Source organism: Xyrauchen texanus, chromosome 23 (assembly GCF_025860055.1).
Source record: "Xyrauchen texanus isolate HMW12.3.18 chromosome 23, RBS_HiC_50CHRs, whole genome shotgun sequence".
Classification (NCBI taxonomy): Eukaryota; Metazoa; Chordata; class Actinopteri; order Cypriniformes; family Catostomidae; genus Xyrauchen; species Xyrauchen texanus.
The window spans coordinates 4704583-4728026 of NC_068298.1; the positions used below are offsets into that span (position 1 = coordinate 4704583).

A 23444-nucleotide genomic window follows, 5' to 3' on the forward strand; every position below is an offset into this window, starting at 1 on the left:
TACCAAGCTGAATATATTGTTTATAATGCACTTTGTTGCTTTTAAACACGACCTTGCACACAAAAAAACGGACAGGAACTAAAAGCACATACAACAAATGAAAGAAATCAAGCACCGTGACAAATCTCATTTTAACAGTGTTTGAAAGTATATGTCAAAAAAAAAAAAAAAGTAATCATGATGATGATATCTTTCACCTTGGAAGTATTTTATAAAAATAGCCATGTCCCATGCTTACTCTAAAATATAGGTATTATTTGTCTCTCGTACATTGCTGCTATAAATAAGATTCATGTTGTGAATTCTGTTAATTAAAAAAACAACAACAATAAGTTCTGATATATTCATAAATTCTTTGCAATGTTACAAGTTGAGCATAGAATAATTATAACAGTACTTCACTATAATTATAAAACTACTTTCAATGAGTGTGGTTTTGTTGATCTTTTAATGGTATAATATCCAAAGCCAGCATTAAACAGTCTTCATTCAAACCAAGCTTAAAGGAGGGTCACCATGCAAGACACCAGAACAATGAAATTCTGTCAAAATGATTCTAAGACCCTTATTTAATCAGTTATATCATAGATTGAAAGAGGAGACAGAAAAGTGTTGAGACATAAGACAGCAGTTGGTTTTATTAAAATACATATAAAACTATTCTGTGTGTGTTGGGGTGGGGGGGGGTGGGGGTATGTTCAAGAGTGCACTATGGATGACATCACATGAAAATCCAAAAATAAAGGTTTCTTCATTATAGTAAGGACATTTCCAATTATGAGGTAAAATATTAAATCAATATTCATCAAGTTTTAAAACATGGTAGTGCACTAAGACATAGGCTATCTGTGGAAACAATATGTTTTATATACATACGCATTGGCTTTGTGATTGCACTGAATTATGAGGCTATCAGAACCGTACCACACTCCTTCAATACAAATAATGTTGCCACTGTTTGCCACTGCATGAGGTATGGAGCTGGTTCAGTCCTGTATGTGGAGGTGAGAGATGAAGGATATTGTTGTTGTGCATTAGCAAAGAGCGCCCTTTGTTTCTGCTTGGTCTTCACTCAACTGCAATCCTCTTTCAATTCATATTCCAGTGAATTTGAATCTGCTACATTGTCTGCCCTGAGCAGGTGTTGCCTTCCACTACCTTGTTAGTGGGCTCGTGTTCATAAATATTCATTAAAAATTTACCAATTTAGACTCTTGCAGAGATACAAATCCAGAGTGTGGATGTGATATTGTGAAAAGGGAGTATTTCATGTCACAACAATCAAAATTGAAAAACAAGTACATTATCAAATAGCCATTTTTGTCTCTAGCTAATTTACAAAATCTGTTATATCTGTCATTTCCTCTATGTTCAATTTTGCCACCATCTGGGCACATTTTTAAGTGATCTAAGTATAGTTTCTGTACAATATTCGTAATTGCGGTAATGCTAATATTGTTTTTTATAATATACTCTATAAAAAATGTTTTCAGATACAGAATAACCCAGACACTCCCCATCCCCACCAGCCCTTCCCAAGGTAGTTATTTTATGGTTAAAATATAGGAACAACTAAACTTCAAAAAAAGTCAAATTTCACAGTTCTCTTTTTCTAAAGACATGAGTGTACAGTTAATCATCTGTACTGCACAGGATCAATGTATATTTTTCTTTCCTGCACCTAAATGGTGACAAAGATCCTCTGTGGGTACAAGTTGGCACAACCCTTTACAATAGTATTACAGTATATATTTAAGCAATTATGGAATTGAGCAGGCAGTGACCTAACAGAAAGGCCAATAAAAATGTAAACTAATGAATAATCTAGAAGAGAGTCCTGTCACATCGCCATTACGCCTGCACCGCGATCCCATGTGCGCAATGATTACTTGCTGGGCAAGAGTTTGATGGAGCGATTAAGAGAGCCCATGTTAGTTGATGTTTGGAGTTTAGGACTGGCACTCTTATTGGGGAGGCTACTTGAGTGTCCCATTGCCTCTTCAGCAGCCCGAAGAAGAAGGGTATAGTTGACAGCCACCTCCTCTACTTTACGTAAAAGCTGTAGTTTTTGAGTTTCAGAGCGTACACCCCTGACCAGGTGAATGAATGTCTGAGTAAGGTTACACAGCACCTGGAAGCTGGCTGTGACAACACTTAGCATTCGTGATGGACTTTTCTCAACATTTGCCACTCGTCTACATGATGCCCTGAACTCTTTAAAACATACTGCAAGTTCTTGCTTGTACTCTGTCAGTCTTGCAGGAGGAATACGAGGTTCACCTTCTATTTGGGGACTATTGGCACACTGCCTTAAAATTGCAAGCAGCTCATTGGCATCAAGTTGTGCGTTTAGGAATCCATCAGGTAGCGAGAATGTTTTGCCCTGCAAGGACTGTAGTCTTGCCAAGCTTGTTTCCAAGTTCCCAGGTGCCCGCAGATCAATCCTCTGTGTTTGTGGCTCCTCCTCTTCTTCTTCTTCTTCTTCCTCCTCTTCCTCTTCCCCACTGCAATCCTCCGCATCAAGGACCTGAAGAGTTTTGCTGACTACTGGCATTGCCCCTGACTCTAGTTGCATTCCGGGCAAAACCTGCAAGGGGATGGAATAAGACAGTTCATCTTTTTCACTGCTCTCATCAGCAGCTTCACATTTGCGATAACAGAAGTAAAAGGAGCAGCATTTTTCCCTGTCTTCATTATCTTCACTTGGCAATCTTAGAACCTCAGTGGTACACTCACGAGTTTCCTGAATTAGCTCCTCTCCCTTTATAAAAAATATCCCCTTCTTTTTGGCATCCCCATCTTTAGTATGTACAGGCTCCACTGGAGTTGGGAGTCTAAGTCCAGTGGCTCTGACTCTTTCCATTTCTTTCTCCAAACTCTTTGCTTTTGTGGTTTTGACCTCAGCATATAGGGGGGTGCTTTCATTGTTATCCATCTCCCCTATACTATATCTCCTTTGTAGCTTTTTGTACTGTGGTGCACCCGTACATTCTGATCGGGTGGTGCACGTAGGCAAACATGATGTGGTTGTATCTCTGGGTTCCCTTGACTCTAGGCTTGTGGAACGGATTCGAGTGGTTTTGATTTCCAAAGTCTGAGGTTTCTGTAACTCTCCTTGAGCATGTTGAGTCTTGGGGACACCTGGGAGTGTTTTTGAGACCGCTCTCTCTCTTCCTCTCTGCTCAATTGCAGAACCAACAGCTGTATCTGGGAGACGCATCCCCCGGCACATCCGCTTACAATCACAGCTACGTCGCTGTTCTCGTGAGATCCCTGGAACCTTTTGCACAGGACTGGTACGCAGCTGGCAGGCACATGGGGTTAAGGAGGGGACAGGAGAAGATCCCTGTGACAAGAACTCGCCTTGTGATGTTTTGGGTTTTAGAAGCTCCTCCAGGAACTCTAGCTCATATTGCCTGACCTTCTGGAGCTGTGCACGGCGCTCATCGGTCTCTCTGCGCAGACGTGCTGGGAAAGTGGCTGAAATGATATTCCTAAAACTCAGAAATGGAATACTACGCTGGGATTTGGATTTGTTATTTGCATGCTTTTTATACTCTGCTCCTGGTATAGTTGCACCCTTTTCCACACAACTCAAGACATGTGTTGGGTCTACCAGAACAGGCAAACTTTTAGCAACTATCTGTGGTTCCACAGGGGCTTTACTGTGGGAGTTCTCTGCCTTTACTTCTGCCGTCTCTATCCGTTCTACTTGAGCAGGCATAACTGGTGAGTGCTTAGTGGAAGGCAGGGTGCTAGGCTTTGCCAAACTTGCATCAGGTGTCTTTGCTGTACTCTCTTTGTTGCTGACTAACTGAAGTCCTTTGGCACAGAGACGCTCATCGTCTGTGGGAGAGGATGAATGAATCACTACAACCTTTTGGGCCTGTGGATCTTTCAAACGCACCTGTGGGCCAGGCTCTGGCCGTACTGGACATGTGCAGAACAAGTCAGCAGCTGGTAGAAGGCCCATTGAACTTGAAGGCTTTATGGTCTCACTTGAAGCAGTCTCTGCATCTTGACACATATTTGTCTGGCAAATCTTAGCAGATGCAGTTCTGTCCACAGACAAGAGAACGGGTAAGGCTATGTTGGTCATTTCTAGGACACCTTTGGAGGTATTGGTGCTCAGTTTTTCTTCATTTGCAAGAGGCAATTTCTCTTTGTTGACCTGGGGAGCACAACCCACATTGGTGTTTTCTGATGCTTTGAGTTCCTTAGATGTCTGTGGTTCAGATTCTACCATGCACACTTTGACAGGGTCTGGTTCCAGTTTTTCTATATCCTTCTCACTTTTGACTCCTTCAGGGGTCTTGCCCTGTTCCACAGCACTGACAGTGGGGCCAGTCCCTTGATTGGGACACACTTTCAAGGGCAGAGTCTTACTTAAAATCACAGGCTTTGTTGGATACCCACTACGGATCTGACTCATTGAAAAAGCCCCTCCCCCAATTGCTTGTGTGGTACAGCCAGGGATTGTAAAGGGGAAGTCTCGTCGACTGAAAAGTCGTTCTTTGTTAATGTGGTGGGCAAGAAGATAGGCCTGGCTCTGATGCTGCTTCATGGCAGACACCATCTCAGACACATCAGTAAGCTCTGATGAATTTGTCTCATGCCCAGAGTCTAGGGATGATTCAGGGGTTATGGCAGCAAGCACAATCAACCCTGAAAGAGAACAAAAAACACAAAAAGGATCATAAGAAATCACAAAGTCCGGACACTTCAGGTAAACGAAACCAACAGAGACAGAAGTACACATCCTAACTGAAAATTATGAAGTGGAAATATACAGATCCAATCCTGTTTAATATTTTGCTATTAAGGAACAGGTAACACTGCATGGATAATTTATGGGACCTGCTGATTTTTGTATGTTAGGTTAATGTAACTCAAGGATGCTTTTTCATCAGACTACATGCACAATGGAGCCAATCCTCGATTTCAAATGACCAACTCAAATTTTGCAATATCCTTGACTTCGGAAAGACAAATGTAATCTTTTTCAACTTGAAATTAATGAGTAAACTGACTAAATTCACCAAGAAAATAGCAGCTACCAATTTCAAATTCTACCATTCTGAATTTACAACTTTCTTGACATTTAAAATACTAATTTACTTATTGACAAATTAAAGGACCAGCACTTCTAATACTACTTATGTCCACCTGCTGTCTGTGCTGTCTGCTGGTGATGGTGTGGGTAGTCCTCTGATGCAGCGAGTGCCTCCAGAGCCTGGAGAGTGGACACTAATGCATCATCTAACTCCTGAGCATGGTCCTGAACCGTCCTGGTGGCCACAGTGTCAATCAGTGTCACAGGAACATCCTGTTGACCTTCTGCCACAGCAGCAGAGGCTTTGATTCCTTTCCGACCCTTTTTTGTGTCGTCTTCATCAGAGCTATTATCACGAAACCCCGGGGGTGGAGCTGCTATGGCAGGAGGGGGAAGCTGCAACTTTCCTCCACCATCATCCACCTCCTCATCTTCCTCATTCCCAGGGAGCGGTAAGGCAATGAGATCAACAGCCTCTACTTCACGAGAAGCACAAGAATTTGTGCACTGCTGCAAAATGAGCTTCCCAGACTCTCCAACGTCCGACATCAAACCTTCAGCTTGGAGTTTTGCCTTGCAGGAGTTGCAAAAAAACCTTCTTGACTGTTCCATTGTTTTTGCCCTGCCCCTGAAGCTTGAGCTGTCATCACCAGGACGGTCTTGTTCAGCCACTGATTCAGTGATCTTTAGAGTGGGGTCAGACTTTGTGCGTGAACGACTCTGCACCTGCGAGATAAGGTTCTCATTAATGTCAAGCTCCTGCTCTGCCTGTGTCTGCAGATCTGGCAGCTGTTGTTGCTCTTTTAAATGGATGTGACACAGGCCAAGGTGCTGAGATACGGGTGGTGCCGATGTCTTCTGCGCCGCCTCTCTTGATGACCCCTCTCTCTCTTCTCGCCGACTCCCACTTAACACAGTGGCTCCGGAGCGGGAATGGGCGTGGGAACTTCTGGAATCTAAATGACAGAAGTGTCTGAGTGGCTGAGCAAGTAGGAGACATATGATGGATAAAAATGAGTCCAGGTGACAAAAGGTGAATCTGTTTGATAGAGTTTTCAGAGATGGATGCAGAAAGAAGCCTTGTGGGATGCCATGACATGTTGTGATCTTTCTCTTTGGTAGACCACGGGAGATGGTGCGAACATCCAGAACATGGTTTAGTAATATGATTCAAATGTTTTCAACTGGCAGAGAAATGAACTTATCCAGCATTTCAAATAGAACATCCCATTAACTGATTTAAGATGAAGATGGTAAGCTCAAGCAGGAATTATGAATGATTGCCATTGCAAATCCTTTTAATCAATGGAAATTTCTTCGGAAGCAAAAAGATGAGAATTCATGCCATGATTTTAGCTGATTAAATCACCACAATTACTATATATTTGTATGTTATTCTTTCACTATTGGAAATGACAAGTAGCCTATATATTTATGATGGTACCAGGGATGTTGCATCACCAGTAAAGGCTACACATATTATTGTTTTGAAATGGTCCACGTTACATATGTAAAGTCTTCCACATGTACCAAAACCAATTCAAGTTCAGCAAGTGATTGGGAGATGATGAAAAGCAATGCAAAAGTGCTGTTAAGACAATGACATGCTATGACTTTTCTATATTTCAATGAAATTGCAACATTACTCCTGGAAATTATCTAGCTAGGTATAGTTTTAAAAAGCAGGGAACTGACTTCTAACGTACCTGCCTTGATCATATGAGGCTGACCAGGTATCCTACAATAGATTGTCCTTTTAGGGTCCACAAAGAGCTTGTAATAGCCAGAGATCAAACAGGCAAAGTTTGATGCATCTGGCCACTCCATTAACAAGACCAGAGGCTACAATAATTAGTAAGGACACATACATTAGTATAGCATTATATTTATTAATATCACATTTCATCCTGCTTAAAAAGGAATACAGAAATAATGGTACATTCAAATGTAAATTCACTGTGTGATTTTGAGCCAGAGCTTTCACACCTTTGCTTCCAGAATTACAACCTCAACACGGGCTACCCCATGATGTTCTCTGAAGAGCTGAACTTTGCCTACTCGGCTGAACTCTGCTAAGACCGTTGTTAGGTTGTTCTTCAGGTCAATCACATGACTGATACCATGTCTCGGCCCTACCAACAATGTAGTGGCGGATTGCTTCTCATCCTTTTAAAAGCAAAAGAAAGTCAGTTAGCATGGAGTTACCGTTAGGGAAAGACCAAGACAAAGTGATGTTAATTTAAATGGTAAATGGTCTGCACTTTTATAGCACCTTTTTTTTAACCTTAGAGGTTACCAAAGTGCTTTACACTGAGTCCAATTCACCCATTCACACACACTCACACTCATACTCATACACCAATGACGGCAGAGCTGCCATGCAAGGCACTAGCCTGCCATTGGGAGCAACTTGGGGTTCAGTGTCTTGCCCAAGGACACTTCAGCATGTGGGCTGGGAATCAAATATAAAAGCTGATGAGATAGCAAGAGCTCTGTTGTAGTAGTGCAATTAATGTAATAAATATAATCTCTTGAGGAGATGTCAGACTTTTATTACCAGGCCAACTGTGTGAAACAAGAAGCCTCCGAATGGCGGAAGATCGTTCAAGACGCGCATATACTGTAGTTTTCCTTGTAGAGGAGAAACCTGCTTAAAAACAGATGGATAGAGAGATGTATTTTGAGAGTTGAGCAAGTGCATACAGAGTGATTTTTGTTTTTACCAGTAGAGGGCAATGAACTCTAAGGGCTGCTGTGCATTTAATGATCAGCATGGAGAAATCAATTGCACTCTATTTGCATATATCTAATTCCACCATAACACATACCAAATATGCTCCTAAGGCATACAATTCAAAACACATTTCTCATGACCTTCTGCATCAGATTGAAGAGATTATTGGTGTAATTGTTTAAAAAAATAAAATAAAATGGGCACCAAAATTATACCCTATCTATTCTGTCATGGATACATTTCAGTGTCTGCTTGCCATTTCTTTGCAAGTGCTCACATTTTAGTAAAAACACTTACAAAAATGCTAATTATGTCATAGAGGGGAAGATTTTCATTGGTTTGCTGAATGGATGTCTTCACAGTACTAGAAACATAGTGCAAATAAATATTTGTTTGTGTTCACAAACTTTTGAGTTTGTAACAACATGAAAGAAATTCCATGTAGTGCACTTTCTTTTTGGTTAAGATATATTTGCCTGGGACGTTAGGAAGTAATACATTTCAGATGTTATTAGTAAGCATTTATACCTTGTTACCAGCTGGTGGAGGATGCTGATATGTCTTCAACAGCTGTGATAGAGTCTTGCAGACATTTTTCTCCTTGAGAGTTGGCAACAGGGTCAAAGGAAGGAAAGGTTCCAAACCCCATTCTTTCCTAGAGGAGGTGAAACAGGTTTAGTTTTAAAAGCATGAATGAAGTATCATACCACAAGACACTAGTGTTTCTTGATGCTTTGATGAATGCAAGTATTTTTTCAAACGTAACAGTCAGTATCTGGTGTGGCCACCAGCTGCATTAAGTACTGCAGTGCATCTCCGTCTCATGGACTACAAAAGATTTGCCAGTTCTTGCTGTGAGATGTTACCCCAATCTTCCACCAAGGTACTTGCAAGTTCCCAGACATGTCTGGGGGGAATGTGCCTAGCCCTCACCCTCTGATCCAACAGTTCACAGACACAATGAGATTGAGATCCGGGCTCTACACTGGTTATGGCAGAACACTGACATTCCTGTCTTGCAGGAAATCACGCACAAAACGAGCAGAATGGCTTGTGGCATTGTCATGCTGGAGAGTCATGTCAGGATGAGCCTGCAGGAAGGGTACCACATGAGGGAGAAGGAAGACTTCACTGTAACGCACAGCATTGAGAATGCCTGCAATGACAACATGGTCAGTCTGATGATGCTGTGACACACTGCCCCAGACCAAGACGGACCCTCCACCTCCAGATCGATCCCGCTCCAGAGTTCAGGCCTTGGTGCAACGCTCATTCTTTCGACGATAAACGCGAGAAAAAGGTTTTTTTTTTTTTTTTTTGCTGAGTTCATATATATTTATATACACACACACACTGGCAGCCAAAAGTTTGGAATAATGTACAGAATTTGCTCTTAGGGAAAGAAATAAGTACTTTTATTCACCAAAGTGGCATTCAACATTCAATAACATTTAATTTTTAGTCAGGACATTAATAATGTAAAAAATTACTATTACAATTTGAGAACTTCAGAACTTCTTAAACTACTTCAAAGAGTTCTCATCCAAAAAATCCTCCACATGCAGCAATGACAACTTTGCAGATCTGGAAAATTCCAGAAAATTATGTCAAGCCTTTAGACAATTAGCTTCTGATAAGAGGTGTACTGAATTGGAGGTGTTCCTGTTGATGTATTTTAAGGCCTACCTTCAAATTCTGTGCCTTTTTGATTGACATCATGGGAAAATCAATTAAAATCAGCCAAAAACAAAATTTGTGGACCTCCACAAGTCTGGTTCATCCTTGGGAGCAATTTCCAAATCCCTGACGGTACCACGTTCATCTGTACAAACAATAGTATGCAAGTATAAACACCATAAGAACACACAGCCATCATACCTCTCAGGAAGGAGACACATTCTGTCTCCTAGAGATGAGTTCAGAAAAGTGCAAATCAATGCCAGAAACACAGCAAAGAACAGTGTAGATGCTGGAGGAAAGTATCTATATCCACTGTAAAATGAGTCCTATATCAACATGACCTGAAGGAAGAAGCCTCTGCTCCAAAACCACCATAAAAAATCCAGACTACAGTTTGCAAGTGCACATGGGGACAAAGATTGTACTTTGTCCCCATGTGCACTTGCCATCCCAAGTGCACATGGGGACAAAGAACACCATCCCAAACCTGACACCATCCCAAACGAAGAACACCATCCCAAACCTGAAACATGGGGGTGGCAGCATCATGTTTTGGGGGTGTTTTGTTGCAGGAGGGACTGCTGCACTTCACAAAATAGATGGCACGAGGAAGGAAAATTATGTAGATATATTGAAGTAACATCTCAAGACGTCAGACAGGAAGTTAAAACTCGGCCGCAAATGGGTCTTCCAAATGGACAATGAGGACAGGACAGAAAATTCAAAGTATTGGCGTGGCCATCACTAAGCCCTGACATCAATTTGATATAAAATGTGTGGGCAGAACTGAACAAGTGTGTGCGAGCAAGGCTACTCAAAACATTTGACCCAAGTTAAACAATTTAAATGCAATGCTACCAAATGATAAATTGTATGTATTTTCAGCTGTGTTTGACATAACGGCAAGTGATTTTCTAGTAACAAATTAACAATTTAGCACTTTTTTCAAATAGTGACGGTGCTGTGTTTTTACATCAGTAATGTCCTGACTATACTTTGTGATCAGTTGAACGCTTTGGTGAATTAAAGTACCAATTTCCTTCGGAAACCGCAAAATCTGTACATTATTCCAAACTTTTGGCCGCTGGTGTACATATATATATATTATGCATTCCTCTTCACTGTGTTACATCCTATACAGCTAAAAACAAATTGATTTACAACTCGCTTTTGGCATCCTTCTGTGGACATTTCATCCAGAGAATGGAGCTCATACGTGCCCATACACCCAAAAACAGTTACCGCTTTAGCCACTGTCGGCATTTCTTCTTATTTCAGTAAGGACAGACCGATTTTAGTTAAAGAAATGTCAACCTACTGTTACAGCTACAACTTTGGAGGATGCTAAAATTTCCGGTGTGCCTCTCATGAAGTACATTATTGCCACATATTACTTTATTCTATGCTAGAATTTTGACAGCTTGAATAAAGCCTAGACTTCATATAGAGAAAATGCACAATAAATGTTGTTTCAGTTTGCACAGTAACACTTTTTTGTGTGTGTGTTTTTTTTCCCCCAACCCTATCCATCCCTATGCATGGCATCTTTGGCTACAGTCAGTTTAATAAATATTCCCCTACTTCCACATCCTATTTGTTGATGTATTTCTTCAAAAGCACCAGCACTTACTCAACATGCTTGAGAGAAATCTTCTGATTGGGTCGTGCGATTGACACAGTGATGTAGATGTGGAGGGCTGCCAACCTAAGTGTGACATCAGACTTCCAATCCACCCCAAAGCGTTCTTTAATGACGTCATTGCGACTCTGTGACAATTGAGGAATATAGAGATTGAGGGGCTTTATGGCAAGACCAGACTCCTTATGCGTTAAAAAGTATAACATCCATGACAAGTGGGTATGTGAATATTCATGACTCAATCCACCTGTATGTAGAGGTACTCAAACGCTGCAGGGTCTCTCCTCAGTAAGTCAGCAGGGTCCTTTGGGAAGAAGCAGATACGGAAAATACACTTCATTCCCTGGAAGTAGGTCCTGTGAACTACCTGAAGATACAAAACAAAGTATATTTTTCAATACAGCGTGTTGTGTGAATTTGAATGTTTATGGACTGGCTCTATTCACTTCCATTGTAAGTGCTTTTCTGTATCTGCCTTTAAAAAAAATAAAAATAAATATGTATATTTTTTTGCATGATCTGAGCTAAAGAAGTAGAAGTTACGACGCCCTTGTTGTCAGATTTTACTGCTAATGTTAAATATGGTCTTTGATTGTAATCTTGACCAACCGCTTAGGGGATTTAGATCTTTCCCCATTTAAGTAGATAGGAGCTGTACTTTTGTACCTTGTTTATATACAAAATAGCGGTCCATCCTGACTAGGAGCGATCCAAAGATGGGTGCTGAGTGGACTGTCTTGCCTTGAAAGGGACTTTGACAGTTCTAAACTATTACTAGCATTGAAGAACGTTGAAGCAACTCTTCGTTTTCAGAGTGAAGGTAAATTAGTCATTGGGTTTTGGGTTGTATTTACTCACATGAGACAGTGGCTGGTTCTCCTGGAGCAGATGCAGCCTCTGGTTCTTTGTCAGTCCACCGGACTCCAGCACCAAAGCAAAATGCTCGATGTAACGTAGAGAGAGACGGTCCTGCAGCGACGATATCACATCCTGTAATGAGAGTAGAAGGACAATAAAACGCAATAATCTCAAATATTCTGTAGCTCCTGCTAAAGACATCTTACACCAGCCTACGCTGGTTTTAGCTGGTTTCCCAGAGTGGTCTAGTTTGTTGGGATTTAGAGTTATTTTGGGCTCTTTTCAGCTAGAGGACCAGCTGGCTGACAAGCCAAGACTATCTTAAACAAGCTAAGAGTAGCAAAAATGCTAAGCATTTTTTATTCTGCTCATAGTTGATGTTTTAACCTCCTACAACATAATGGATTCAGCCATCATAAAATTTCTGAAATCCGAAGTAAATCTAGTGTAAAGCAACAGCATGTACACACCACAGGAGGACAGCCTTGACATTTCCATCAGTAATAAAGCAAAGAATTCAACCCTATTAATCACAAGGCTCTGCCCTAAGTATCCATCACTAGACAAAATTTTTACTGACTAGTAGCTTGGCCACTGGAAAGGACTCCAAATATTAATGAGGTTTCCATGTGACTAATGCAAATACAGTGGCTCAAACACTCTACTGAAGCAGCAATGCAGGGCTTGTGTGGAGCATACTGGCCAGTGTAAAGTGATGCATTATATACTGTGTGTTTGATGACAGTAACCATGCTCTGGGTGATTTGTGAATTACTCAGTATGATCGGCAGAGGTATGACAGAGACCGTATGCTGTCTACTGGTACCAGGATTGAGATAATCTGTTTGGTGATTTTGATCAAACGCTCAAAATATCACTGGATATCACATGGCTCATGAAGGATTATGGGAAATGTCAACCACAGTTTGAAACCACAAGGCAAAGTCGGCCAAGGCAAAAAGCTCACTCGGTTCACAGCCAATTGACTCATTCTTTAATGTTTTTTTAGATATTATCTCAGTATATATATCATACAGTCTATATATATATATATATATATATATATATATAGGCAGCTTTGTCTATTGATGGATACTTCAATATATATCTAAAAAATAAATAAGAGACCATTGCAAAATTATCAGTTTCTCTGGATTTACTATTTATAAGTATGTTGTGGCAGGGCGGGGCGGGTCATGATTCTGCACACTCGGCCCCTAATCAGGCTAATTAGCCCTCAAGAGGGATAAAGGCTGACCGAAGACGGCAGTGCGAGAAAGAGAGAGATTTACGGACAGCTGTCCGACACCTGTGTGCGTTTATAATTAAAATATTATTTATATTGTCAAGCCAGTTCTCGCCTCCTCCTTTCCGGGTTTTGGCACCAGTGTAAAGGGATTAATGGAAAGGAGGAGGAGAGAACCAGATTGACAATATAAATCATATTTTAATTATAAACTGAACCAAAAAGACTACACACACACACACACACACAGGTGTTGGACAGCTGTCCGTAAATCTCTCTCTCACACTACCATCTTCGGTCGGCATTTATCCCTCTCGAGGGCTAATTCGACCCGGCCCCGCCCTCCGCCCTGCCACATATGTATTTCAGTAAAATAAACATTTTTGTTTTATTCTATAAAGTACTGACAACGTTTCTCCCAAATTCCAAATACAAATACTGTAATTTACAGCATCGATCCTCCACCAGATTTCACTGTGGGTGTGAGACACTGTGGCTTGAAGGCCTCTCCAGGTCTCTGTCTAACCATTAGATGAGCACGTGGAGTATCGGTGATGATCTGGGGGTGCTTCAGCAAGGCTGAAATCGGGCAAATTCATCTTTGTGAAGGACGCATGAATCAAGCCACGTACAAGGTTATCCTGGAAGAAAACTTGCTTCCTTCTGCTCTGACAATGTTCCCCAACTCTGAGGATTATTTTTCTAGCAGAACAATGCTCCATGCCACACATACAGGTCAATCAAGGTGTGGATGGAGGACCAACAGGTCAAGATCCTATCATGGCCAGCCCAATCTCAAGACCTGAACCCCATTGAAAACATCTGTAATGTGATCAAGAATAAAATAGATGGCCACAAACCATCAAACAAAGCCAAACTGCTTGAATTTTTGCACCAGGAGTGGCATAAAGTCACCCGACATCAATGTGAAAGACTGGTAGAGAGCATGCCAAGACGCATGAAAGCTGTGATTGAAAATCAGGATCATTCCACCAAATATTGATTTCTGAACACTTCCTAAAACATCAGAATTATGTTGTTTAAAAATTAATATGAACTTGTTTTCTTTGCATTATTCAAGGTTTGAAATCAATGCATCTTTTTTTTTGTTATTTTGATCAGTTGTCATTTTCTGCATTAAATGCTATAAATGACATTACCTTCATGTGAAATTTGGGAGAAATGTTGTCAGTACTTTATAGAATAAAACAAAAAGTTTAATTTTACTCAAACACATACCTATAAAGAATAAATCCAAAGAAACTGATATATACTGTATATATAGGCACTTACACATCTGACAGACGGTCATGGTTAACAGCCGATGCGATAATTGTAAAATTGCCAAATTACACTGGACTAAGACACAATGCGATAATAAGAGGTGGAAAGTAGTGTACTTGAGTACATTTTTCACTGTAACTACTTTGAGTATATATAAATCACAGTACTTTTACTTGAGTTAAGTATTCATCTTTGTTATATTTATTTTTCACAATTACAGAATACACACAAATAATCACTGACTGTTCAGCGAGCTATAAGTGCTAAATATTCTTCCCAACTGCACATTTGTGTGGCACGATTGAAGCTGGTTTTGCCTGTATGTCTCGCAAACCAGCTCTGCAGAGAGCTCCAGAGTAAGCATAGTGTGGATCTCCTGCGTGAGTCATCTAGGCTTCACTCGATAATGCGGTACTGAGCAAAAACACTTGTGCGATCCAATCAAATTCTACTTTAAAGCACCTTGAAGGAAGTCAAACAGCCAGTCAGCCGCGACATTATAAACAGCACTGACAACGCTGTGCCATGGAACAACACAAATTACAAGCCTATCAATACTACACATCATCACGGCATTACCCTTACAATCACTTTTGTTTTTTTAAATGTAGTAACCCGTGTGACCAATGACTGGACATTTTTATGTCATATCGATTTTTTCCATTTCTGCGGCTTTGTACCTGGTGGCCCCTCCCACCGTGAACTCTCATTGGTCCAAAATGAGCTGCATCGTGCAGCGGTTTCGTGTACATTGTGGACTTGTCAAAGGACTCTTGTCACATTGTGTCGGACATGGCGTTAGAGCACTAATTAAAAATATATATATATTTTTGGAAAATATGAATTGATTTGCTGTTCACATTTGAATTTAATGTAAGGTCAGCTCTGCAAATGAAAGCCCCTTTTCCTTTTGTTCTGCTTTTGCTTTCAGAAAGAAAGACATAATAATGTTGGCTTTGATAAGCCCTGTTAATATATTGTTAATACATGAAAAGACACTAATGGCTTTATTCCTTTTACTGTCCATTATGTATCACTGACAAGATCAGATTCGATTGAAATGCTGGGGATGAATTGCATTAATGTTGCAAGGTCCAGTTTTTATGTGCTCAAGCTTTTAGGGTAAAAAAAGCTATATTTTATGATCCGCAAACTAAGTGCAAGTCAAAAGCATTGTAGTAAAGTTCTGATAAATACAAGTGACAGGTGTGAGTTGTCGCATCACACTCACCCTAACAGTGGTGCGGCTGTCAAATGTAAATGATTTGATCTGTCCATTCTCCAGAAACACCTTCAAAACATTTGGTATCAGAAGCAAAGACTCGTCTTTAAGCATGGTCTGAAAGAGACAAAGGAGAGAGAAGGGAGGAAGCTGTCAGTGAACCCTGACAGGACCGGATTTTCAGTAAAGAAAACAATCTGAAGGTCAATATAGAAAATCTAATAAGCTCTAAAGGAGAGGGAGGGAGGGAGAGAGAGAGAGAATGTAGAAACACATAAGAGGACTCTGGATGGAAAACTGTAGGAATAAGGAAGAAGCTTATCACATCTGAAACAAATGGTTAAAAGGAGGGATATTTGTCTAAATCAGTAGTTTAATTGAACTGAAACTGAATAAATGACCCAAACTCTACTTTAGCCACAGTATGACTGAGTAGAATGGAAATAGTGATAAATAGCTGTTCACACAACATCGACCACAAATAAACACATTTCAATGCAGATGTTCAATTGAACATAAGCTTTGAACTTACTTGCAGTATATATTTCCTGCTGACTAATGACCAATAAGCAAGCAATTAAAATGAGTTTAGGTGCACTAAGTAATTTTATGTTTATATTTGCCAATTTATCTTCCTGGTTTCAAATGTGACTATTCCACTTCCACTATACACCCATCGCGAAAATGTCAACTTCAATCATCTGTCGTTATATTATCAGACCTGTCAGCTGCCTTTGACATGGTGAATCACCAGATCCTCCTGTCCAACCTCTCTGATCTGGGCGCCCCAGAAACTGCACTTCAAATCTCAAAAAACACTTAGTCTTGCAGATCTCCAGACTCTACCTAGGGGTATATGTATATTTTTCTATAAATTACAAACCCGAACCCAAAGTCTTCTAATGTGAACTGCTCTGCCGTGCATGCACTGCCGTGCGTGTATCCAGAACATGTCAATCCTCAAGTGGTTTTTGCTGAGCTTTCCTATCGGGGTGTACGGGGCCCACACAATTGTGTGGTTTGTGTGGTGGTTAAAACCGCTACTGACTCTACCGGTCAAAATACACTGCACAGTACCTGTTCCAGGCATATCTATGCATTGTTGGCTGGCCAGTTAACACTTCCAGATTAAGCATCTACAGATGACTTAGAACACAGCAGTCCTGGTCTACAACCACATCGCACCCCTCTATGTCCCTCCAGAGGCATTATTGCAGAACATTGCCGTACCAATTGGGGCTTGTTTGCAAGATTATGGTTTCTTTTTCCACTGTGGTGCTGCAAAACCAAAAGGAAAATGGACTGACTGAGCAAGTGACCACAATTGGCAAGTCGCCACGTAATAAAGGCATTCCACAAGCATGGTTTAGTATGGTTCACTAACCATGCTGAGAAATCCAGGCCGGGAATGGTTTGTAAACGTACCATACCGAAACTCCCCGGACTCAGGACCATTCAGCAAGATGGTTAAAAAGCTTTGTCTCTACCTGTATTTGCCCATATTAAAGTCAAAGCTCTCTGATACCATCATAACATTCAAAAAACACCTGAAGACACACCAAAACAACCCATACAACAGTGGTCTTAACTTTCAGAAAAAAGGACTAAACTGCACCTTTTAAGGTACAAGGGCAGTCACTGGGGATGTACCCTCGATTTGGATACATTTAACCTGCAGGTACGTTTTTGTTAAAAAAGTATATAAATGTATCTGTTATAGTTAAGTTATAAACTCCTAACTAGAGGTACACTTGAAGGTCCGCTTGAGGGTACTACTCCCAGTGATGCCATGTGTACCTTAAAAGGTACCGTTATTTCTGTGTGTTGGACTTGCCACCAATCAGTGTGGTTGCAGCAATTGTCCGGTTAGAAATCGTAGAAATACCCTATTCGAATGGATATTTGTCAGTCACAATTAATTTATTCTGCATCCAAAAGTGACAATAATAGAGGGGTTACGATACCAAAGTGATTAGTAGTAATAATATTAATAATAATAATAATTCCTTACATTTATATAGCTCTTTTCTAGGCACTCAAAGCGCTTTACATAGTATGTGGGAATCTCCTCAACCACCAGCAGTGTGCAGCATCCACCTGGATGATGCGACGACTGCCATAGTGCACCAGAACGCCCACCACACACCAGCTATTGGTGGAGAGGAGAGAGTAGATTGATGTAGCCAATTCAGGGATGGAGATTATTAGGAGGCCATGATAGTTAGTGGCCAATGGGGGGAATTTGGCCAGGCCACCGAGGTTACACCCCTACTCTTTACGAGAAGAGTCCTGGGATTTTTTAATGACCACAGAGAGTCAGGACCTCAGTTTAATGTCTCATCCAAAAGATGGTGCTTTTTTATACAGAATAGTGTCCCCATCACTATACTGGGGCATTATGACCCACACAGACTGTAGGGTGAGCACCCCCTGCTGGCCTCCCTAATGCCACTTCCAGCAGCAAACTTGGTTTTCCCCAGGAGGTCTCACATCCAGGTACTGGCCAGGCTCAACCCTGCTTAGCTTTAGTGGGCAACCAGGCAAGAGTTGCAGGGTGATATGGCTGCTGAATAAGTTTAGTATTCATGTCTCAACATTGCGAGCAGATTAACATAATAAACACATACTTCTTAAGTTACTTAGTGCACCTTTCAGTGGATGGTGAATCCTTTAAAGCATTTGTATCATTCAACATTTTCCTATAAATTTGCTATGGCATTGCATCAATAAAACTGAGATCATTACTTTCAGTAGCATCCTAAATTCAGCATCATATTGATTTCCACCAGGCGCATGCCCAGATTTTACTTTGGAAGTAGATGGCAAAAGGTGTACTTTCTTTGCCACTGAGCATCATCATTAAAATTATGAACTGAAAAAGTTTTATCTACCATTATTCCCATGTGCAATACTGGTCACAACAGTTTTATTTATTTATTTTTGCAGTTTAAACACGAAAATACAATGGAAAAAAATAGGCAAGCATCAAATTGGAGGGTCAGTTTGGATTATGTGATGAAAGGCAGTGAAGTGAGCAGGTTGGCTAGCTTGTACATTCAACGCGATCTCAATCAATTGCACATTAATTAGAGAGCAAGATGGTGTGGCATGAATAAGTCCCACATTGGCATTTGTCTTTAAGCCTAACCCCCTTAATAAAAGGTAGCAGTTTATGTACTCTGTGCTGACAGGCGAGTTTTAATGAAAAAAGCCCGCTGGCCCCTGCTGATCACACAAGATGGATTGACATGATTAGAGGAGTCTCGAGTGAGGGTGGTTTGATCTTTACCGATTTTGGCCCTCTAGGCCTGATCAGCATGTTTCTTCTTCCAGGAGAACTGCACACCCCTCCCATCGGTCCGCTTTATTAAATTGGTGCGACCAGCACCCAAGGGTGTAGTGTGGACTCTTCCTTGCTCGCAAGGCAGATATCAGACTGTATGGGACATAATCCATGGACATTGACATTAACATGGGTGCTATCGACCCATGTTCACCAAGAGGAGATGGTGTAGTGCTAATGAAAGGCTACGAATGAATGAATGTCTAGTACCAACATTAAGGCTCATGGGGAGGCTGCGGTCTTTCTCTTAGTTCAATCCTACCTTACTGAATTACTCCTAAGCAGGCTGAAGCTGCGACAAGGAAACTGACACCAAGTTTATTCGCTCAACTCTGTTACCCAAACATTGTAATCAGAACCAGAGCAAATTATTCGAAGCCCTTTTTAATACCCATGAATTGCTCCAATTCAGAGCCCTAGTCTTAAAGCTGAATTACACTACCCGATTGGAAAGTCGATTCGATCCAAGAATAAAATTCAATCCAAAACAGATGTCCTGCTGTTCTAGGAGATGCATGACAGATGTAAGCAAACATGTACAGGAGCATTACGGTTATTGTTGATGCTACTTTGTCTTCAGTTTTGCACAAGACACGGGACAAACGCATTTGGGTGTGGTCTTGGGAGGAAAGACGCAGCCAGTATGGTCTCTGGAAACTGCAAAGTGAGTTGGAGGTGAGTTGTGTTAAAAATGAAAGGGATACTTAACCCAAAAATTACATTTCTCTCATCATTTACTCACCCTCATGCCATCACAGATGTCCATACAATGCAAGTGAATGGTGGCCAAGCTTTTGAAACTTCAAAAAGGAGATAAAGTCAGCATAAAGGTAATCCATAAGACTCCAGTGGTTTACTCAATGTCTACTGAAGCAATCCAATCGGTTTTGGGTGACAACAAACCAAAATATAACTCCTTTTTCACTGTACATCTTGCCATTGCAGTTTCTAGGCACGATCTTGATTAAAAGCTCGATCACTACAGAAGACATTGATTTAACCACTGGAGTTTGATTAATTATGTTTATGTTGTCTTGATCTGCTTTTTGGAGCTTCAAGGGCCTGGCTACCATTCACTTGCATTGTATGGACCTCCAGAGTTGAGATATACTTCCAAAAATCTCAGATGGCATGAGGGTGAGTAAATGAGAACATTTTCATTTTTGGGTGAACTAACCCACTAACCCTTTAATCTATAAAGCTAGTATAATCCAGCCTTTAGTTGCAATACTGTGGCACCTGTTTCAAAGACCCACAAAGTCTCAGCAACCGAAACAAACAATTGAACATCTGTCAATATCTTCCTGACTTGCTTTTATGTAAATCTGATCTGCTGGGAAGCACAAAGCTAAGCCAAGCATTGTCAATTCAGAAGCCTGTGTTGTCATGTATACACCAGATGCTCTTGTCAATATCTTCCCAACTGGTTTCTATGTAAATCTACTCTACTCTCAATATTTCAAACAAGAAAAACTACAACCCTTTAATTCCAGCCAAGCATAGTCAATTGAAAGTCCTGTGTTTTCATGTATGCAAATGTTGGGAATCTTTGAAAGAGATGGAATCAAACCTAAAGCGCAAAGGTTTAAGATTATTCTTTTTTAGCTTCTCGAAATGGTGGACCACAATTAGATTAATGGGAAACCATTGGAGAGGGATTTACGCATCGCCCCACTGGGTTATAAACCTGCAGTCTGATGAAATGAGATGAGCCAGACACGTGGAGTGAGTCGGGCTACAGTATTGAAACACTGAAATGACAGCCATTTTACACTCTCAAAAGGAGACCAATACAGATTGATGCATTCACTTTCTCATTTTGTAATATGAAAAACAATAACAAGTGTGATTGTATTAAGAATACACTGTTAAGTTGAAGTCACCATATGCAGAAAGGCACGAATAATGACTTCAAAACGAATAACCGATTCATCTGAATAATATAACAAAATATTCGTTTGACTGATTATCCAAGATGCACAAGGATGAAGTGACATTTAAAAAACATCTCTAAAATTACAACACATTTATGAATCTGTGCAGCCAATATTTCTAAAGTGCAAACCTTATTAATGAAAATGCGCACGGTGCATTTTCAGATCGGACGGGTGCGGTCTTGACTCCGTTTGCGGTTTCTGTTAATTGTGCGCATCTGGAGCTTATCAAGTGTAACATTAAGATCCGACATCATGTACACTTTCCACTTCTTTAAATGTGTGTTAATGCATCACATGATTCACACGTGATTCCCGTTTATTTATTTATAGCCTAAACCAGAGCCCGATGTTAAATTCCTAACTTGAAGCGATGATTTCACGTCGAAGCCTGTCTATCCGCCTCTTAAAGTGTACCACATTTATATCCACATCAGCAATTAAGGTAATTATCTGGTTAAGACTTTAAGGTTTACATGCTCCATAAATATTGAAATATTCCTGCTTACGGTATGTAAAACAAAGAACTAAAACATGCTCCATCTTTTTTTCGTCTTTTTCTTCAAATTTGAGCATGTTAAGTGTCCTTGAGCTCTGGAAAGATGCTGTATAAATCTATTATTATTATCACTTAACAAAATAATGGTCTCCTATCGTACAAATTCCCAATAGACTTGACGAACTTTGACCTGTTTGTAGGCTATATTGATTTATTTTCATTTCTTTTAATGTTTGAATTTGTATGTATTTTTCACTGCATAATGTGTGCTTGATCACATTTTGCTTGACACCTCCTGCCCCCAGAATAATGTTGTTAAGCTGCGTACACACTGCCAGCGACTTTGTCGCTGCAGGTCGCCAGTGGCTGGCGGTGAAGTCGCTAGTGGGTGTTCCCACTACTGGTTGCCTAGTAACGTTTATAAATGACATTCACGGATGTCATTCCATTGCTCTTGACAGCAAATCGCTTTTCTTGCCGCTAAAAACAAACATTTTGGAGTGAAAAGACTAAATATAAATGGAATCAGTACATACAATGCTTTATATCAAAGATGAACGAGAAACAAGGCGTGCTCTTTGCCATAGCGGCTGTTTATCTGCGGCGAAAACGCAAACGCCGGTCTGTCTGGGTCCACAAAACCATTAAATCTCAGAGTCAGCACGGCGAGTACCACCAGCTGGTGCAAGAGCTGTGGCTGGATATACCATATCCATATCATAGAGCACTGGAAAATTGCTAACAGCAAGAATTAGCCTTTCATCCATCTTTCCGTTACTGCAGGAGCTGAGAGAAAGAGAGAGCGAGAAGGGTCACGTGAGCTCTCCCGTCTTCTCTCCTATTGGCTGTCACTTCCGTTAGTCGCACTTCATTTGAATAAAGTTGAACATGTCTCAACTTTGTCGCGTCGCTGGACACACCCACATCTAGTTGCCAACGGTCGCGACAGCTCGTGTCGCCGGAAGTCGCTGTGCTCTCATTGAAAATGAATGGGATGGAGTCGCTGTCGCGCGATGTCGCTGGCAGTGTGTACGCAGCTTAATGCATGCATCTATTTCATGCAGATATTAATATCAGAAATACCTGGAGAAACCACATATTCCAAAGTTAATTTGTCCTACAAATTCAGCCTCATCTGTAAGAAAACTAAATAATTAAATAATAATTGCATATTAATAATAATAATAATTAGGCTTTTATTATGAAAATGAATATACAAGACATATTTTTAATAATAGAAACTATAAATGTTTGAGTAACACTTAAATATGGGTGTTTCATTTAGTTTGGATACACTTCCGGTCCAAACCCCGCCCACATCCGGTATTATCCGAATACAGAGACAGATACAGATATTTAGATTACAGATATGTATTTGTGGCTTCGCTGCACACCCCTAGTAATCGCATTGTTCAATTGTAGAAGCCGTGGTGCCAGTGAGTGTTTAACAGCTCTCATTTCAGCGCATAAAGCCCTGTTATATCACAGAGATGACTGGGGTGTGATGTGAGCGAAAGGCAACAGCACATACTGAGTCTGGGTCGCTGATGGACACTTGCTCAGAAAAGCGCACTTTGGGGGGATTGGTTCGCAGTTGAGCTTTCTTGGCTGCACTTATGAAGGCGGACTTAGGTGACTATAGAAACAAAAAAGAAAGACAAAGGAAGGGAAGGAAGAAAGAAAGAAATAGAGATGAAAACATTGTTTAAGAGTAGTTTTAAGCATAGAGAAAGCTTCAAAACCAATGGTCTGGAAAGAATTGATACAAATTAAAGGAATAGTTCACCTCAAAATGCTTATTCTGTCATAATTTACTCATTCTCATGTAATTTCAAACTTGTATGCCTTTTTTAGCCCGTGGAACTAAAACGATGTTTTGCAGAATGCTAACGCTGCTCTTTCCCATACAACGAAATGCTCAATAAAGGACAATAAAATGGAATAAAAGTGTC

The 23444-nt window shown here is 40.6% G+C and overlaps 2 protein-coding genes across 2 annotated transcripts in view; both read right to left on the reverse strand.

The window, feature by feature from the left end:
* Positions 1-694: 694 nt before the first annotated feature.
* Positions 695-23128, reverse strand: LOC127663054 (FERM and PDZ domain-containing protein 3-like). Its single transcript, XM_052154457.1, has 11 exons — positions 23024-23128; positions 15726-15833; positions 11965-12096; positions 11354-11473; positions 11098-11234; positions 8316-8442; positions 7611-7700; positions 7040-7219; positions 6760-6895; positions 5167-6009; positions 695-4665 (listed from the first exon to the last, which is right to left on the reverse strand). Exons 2-11 carry the CDS (start codon positions 15828-15830, stop codon positions 1886-1888), a joined length of 4650 nt encoding a protein of 1549 aa, XP_052010417.1. The 5' UTR covers positions 15831-15833; positions 23024-23128; the 3' UTR covers positions 695-1885.
* LOC127663258 (FERM and PDZ domain-containing protein 4-like) overlaps positions 22970-23444 on the reverse strand; it is a 119544-nt gene continuing 119069 nt past the window's right edge. The window contains exon 7 of the mRNA XM_052154777.1: positions 22970-23128. Within this exon, the coding sequence (XP_052010737.1) occupies positions 22970-23128 (159 nt within the window). The remainder of the gene's footprint in view (positions 23129-23444) is intronic.

What these genes read in the sequence shown, in the direction of transcription:
- LOC127663054 (XM_052154457.1), bottom strand. Translation starts at nt 15,830, where the DNA reads ATGCTTAAAGACGAGTCTTTGCTTCTGATACCAAATGTTTTGAAGGTG. An exon ending in TTGTAATTCTGGAAGCAAAG is followed by an intron (nt 6,896 to 7,039) that starts GTGTGAAAGCTC and finishes TAATTATTGTAG; the next exon opens with CCTCTGGTCTTGTTAATGGA. An exon ending in GCAGACAGCACAGACAGCAG is followed by an intron (nt 4,666 to 5,166) that starts GTGGACATAAGT and finishes GTTCTCTTTCAG; the next exon opens with GGTTGATTGTGCTTGCTGCC.